This window comes from Cynoglossus semilaevis, chromosome 6, assembly GCF_000523025.1.
Source record: "Cynoglossus semilaevis isolate Cse_v1.0 chromosome 6, Cse_v1.0, whole genome shotgun sequence".
Lineage (NCBI taxonomy): Eukaryota > Metazoa > Chordata > Actinopteri > Pleuronectiformes > Cynoglossidae > Cynoglossus > Cynoglossus semilaevis.
The window spans coordinates 2,587,800-2,591,149 of record NC_024312.1 but is presented as its reverse complement, the minus strand read 5'-3'; the positions used below and the strand labels follow the sequence as shown (position 1 = coordinate 2,591,149).

The following is a 3,350-nucleotide window of genomic DNA, read 5'->3' as shown; positions in this document are numbered from 1 at the left end:
GATAGCAAAGTATAAAATAACAAAGAAGTGGAGTGTTTGGTGGAAGGGTCATCTCATTTCACTAAGAAAGTTTTTCATTTTATAGTTTCCATAAAATAAGGACATTTTATTCACATTGGCTCTTCTTGGATCATAGTTTCATTTGTAATACTTACACATCAATTGTATCCCCTGTTGATTCCATGCTGTTTCCTGATACAGTTTTGACCTGGATGCCAAGTGGATTGGTGCAGATTTCTCCTGGTTTTTCTTTGCGCAATTCTGTGAGTGTCTCCCAGTCTCCAGTACCACCGGGGTCATCCCGATCAAACCATTTTGACCAGCAATTTGAACCTGTAATCCACAAGTACAACAATTTTGTCATGATAGGAATTCCATAATTTTAGAGCAGTTTTTCCCATTTGTGGAATGTCCTTGTTGTCATTCTGGATCGTTCTCTAGTCATTTTTTATCAAAATCATTGTTTCTTAATGTAACCAAAAAATATAGTTTTTCATACTAGTTACTGATGACCTGTAATTTTATAACCCAGTACTATCTTTAAGGTATTTATAGGAGAAATCAAGAAGGACAAAACACTCACTTGGTTGAGAGCAGAAACTCTCAGGGCACTGGAAACGAACAGTATAGTCTTGGCAGATGCCACCATCTTGATCCGCATTCTCACACATGAATCCACTTGTTGTATCAGCTCTGATAAAGAACCATTATTCATTGTACAATTTGAGAATGATTTTATTATTTTGTACAATTTTAAAAAATGCACTCAAGTGACTATGGTTTAAAATGTGTAACTATTTAAAAACATTACCTTTTTGACTTGTAAAGTTTTTAATTGATTTGTTCTTTAATTCTTTATTGTATTAGAAGATTATATTGTGTGTTCCATTGAGCTAAGGTTTGTAAAGTTCAAGAAATAGAAAATACTTTTATGTTTCCCAGAAGTCTGATAGTTATTTATCCATTTATAATTTTCCTTTTTTAACATTTTTAAAGAAGAGATTGATCCTGTGGTAACATGCTATTGAAAGATAATAGTCATATTATACACTGTTTCCCCAACAGTGCATTTTAACTTCTTACTTTTAGATGAAAAATGACCAAGAGAAATTAATTTTAAAGCACACAAGCCAAGAAATTTAATGGTCTACTGACTTACTGTTAATATTTATTGTATGTAAATCACATTTTCACCAAATCAAAAAATACTACTGTACTTACACCTCAATTTTCTCCCCTGTTGTCTCCATACTGTCCCCAGATGTTGTTTTGACCTGAATATGAAGTGGACTGTCACAGATTTGACCAGGGTGTTCTCTGCGAAGGTCTGCAAGCATCTCTGAGTCTCCATTTCCAGAGGGGTCATCTCGATCAAACCAACGTGTCCAGCATTTTGAATCTTTTCACATTTTGTTGGGATAAAAATATGTTAAGTCTGTATGATTGTCTTATGTAACCTTTACACAGTGTTTGTATGCAAATTATTTTTAAAAAATTGATTTATTTAAATGTAGAGCGTTAGCAATGTGAACATGGAAAAAGGAACTGAAAGGTTGTGTACAAGCTGACAACCAAAAATGAAATACAGACAATTAAAAGACAGATGATCTGCTAAAGTAGAACAATAAAACGTGTAGATTTTCTTGTATAATTTTGTAAGTAAAGATTTTCTGTACCATTTAAATATAAAATTCAATTAGGTCCAAAAACACCCACCTCTGTCGTTACAGAAACTGTCGGGGCACTGGAAACGAACAGTATAGTCCTGGCAGATGCCACTTGTCTGATCAGAGTTCTTACACACAAATCCAGTGGTTTTATCAGCTCTGCAGAGGACAACATTTGTCACTGAATATAGCTAACAATGGATGATATTTGTTGGTGTTGGAAACTGATAATTAGTGTTTGGTGGAAGGGTCATCTCATTTCTTTTTATTAAGATGGGATTCCTTTAGTATTAATGTATTTTGAGAAAATGTTTATTCACATTGGCTCTTCTTGGATCATAGTTTCATTTGTAATACTTACACATCAATTGTATCCCCTGTTGATTCCATACTGTTTCCTGATACAGTTTTGACTTGAATGCTAAGTGGATTGGTGCAGATTTCTCCTGGTTTTTCTTTGCACAATTCTGTGAGTGTCTCCCAGTCTCCAGTACCACCGGGGTCATCCCGATCAAACCATTTTGACCAGCAATTTGAACCTGTAATCCACAAGTACAGCATGTTTAAACCTCTGTTCAAGACAGGAAGTACAGCGTTTCAGAGTACCTTTGGCTTTTCACACATTTGTAGAGCATTTTTACTACGGTAATTCTACTACTTTCTTGTAAAATATATTCTATTTTAGCTTTAGCATTGCTGCTAACTGCGGTAGGTGTTTTGGTTTTAGAATTGCTCTAATTCTTGACAACATGACTTCAATTACTATTGACAGATGTAAACATAGAGAAACACTCACTAGCGGTAGTACAGAAACTGTTGGGGCACTGGAAACGAACAGTATAGTCTTGGCACTTTCCACTGTCTTGATCTGCATTCTCACACGCAAATCCACTAGTGGCATCAGCTCTGCAAAAGAAATATTCATTGATGATGTAATGTAATGTCCTTTTTATTATTGTACACGTTTTGTGTTTTTTTCAAATGAATAAGGTTCTGAATTGATTTGTACTCTAATTGTTTATTTTATTGGAAAAATATGGTGACAGTCCAGTGAGCAATCGGTAGGGGAAAAAAATTAGGAAATTATTCACTTTTTCCCAGAAGTCTTTTAGTCATATGTCAGGTCTTACCTTTGGCCTTTCAAAAGTTTAAAAGAAGATACTGATTTTGTCATAACATGTTAATGGGAGATGATAGCCATAGTAAACAAATGTTTTTTTCCACAATGCACTTTAATTTCTACTCCAAGACTAGAACTACCAAGATAAATAAATCTTAAAATAATTAAGCGAAGAAATTAAAGGGTGGTCTTCTGACTTCTACAATATGTATTTTCTAAATGTTACACACTTTATGTCCAATTCAAAAAGAAATCTCCAGTACTTACACATCAATTCTGTCCCCTGTTGACTCCATACTGTCTCCAGAAGTTGTTTTGACCTGAATTTGAAGTGGACTGTCACAGATTTGACCAGGGTGTTCTCTGCGAAGGTCTGCAAGCATCTCTGAGTCTCCATTTCCAGAGGGGTCATCTCGATCAAACCAATGTGTCCAGCAATTTGGACCTTCAATAGCAGGTTGGGATGAAAACCATTTTCAAAAATATTATTACCAATTAAATATAATCAAATACATAATCTCTCAAAACTGCACATAAATGGGTTTTTAGATATGTTAGATATG

General features: G+C 34.5%; 1 protein-coding gene across 4 annotated transcripts in view; it reads right to left on the bottom strand.

Annotated features, from left to right (window-relative positions):
- Window positions 1-15: 15 nt before the first annotated feature.
- LOC103379598 (mucin-5AC-like) overlaps window positions 16-3,350 on the bottom strand; it is a 10,867-nt gene continuing 7,532 nt past the window's right edge. For 3 of the 4 annotated variants that reach the window (XM_008311195.3, XM_025056567.1, XM_025056568.1), the window contains 7 exons: window positions 3,055-3,232; window positions 2,464-2,573; window positions 2,029-2,206; window positions 1,717-1,826; window positions 1,222-1,399; window positions 584-693; window positions 16-333 (listed from right to left, as the gene is read on the bottom strand). In XM_008311195.3, the coding sequence (XP_008309417.1) occupies window positions 152-333; window positions 584-693; window positions 1,222-1,399; window positions 1,717-1,826; window positions 2,029-2,206; window positions 2,464-2,573; window positions 3,055-3,232 (1,046 nt within the window). In that variant the 3' untranslated portion in view covers window positions 16-151. The remainder of the gene's footprint in view (window positions 334-583; window positions 694-1,221; window positions 1,400-1,716; window positions 1,827-2,028; window positions 2,207-2,463; window positions 2,574-3,054; window positions 3,233-3,350) is intronic. The other variant, XM_017032851.2, reaches the window with a different exon arrangement.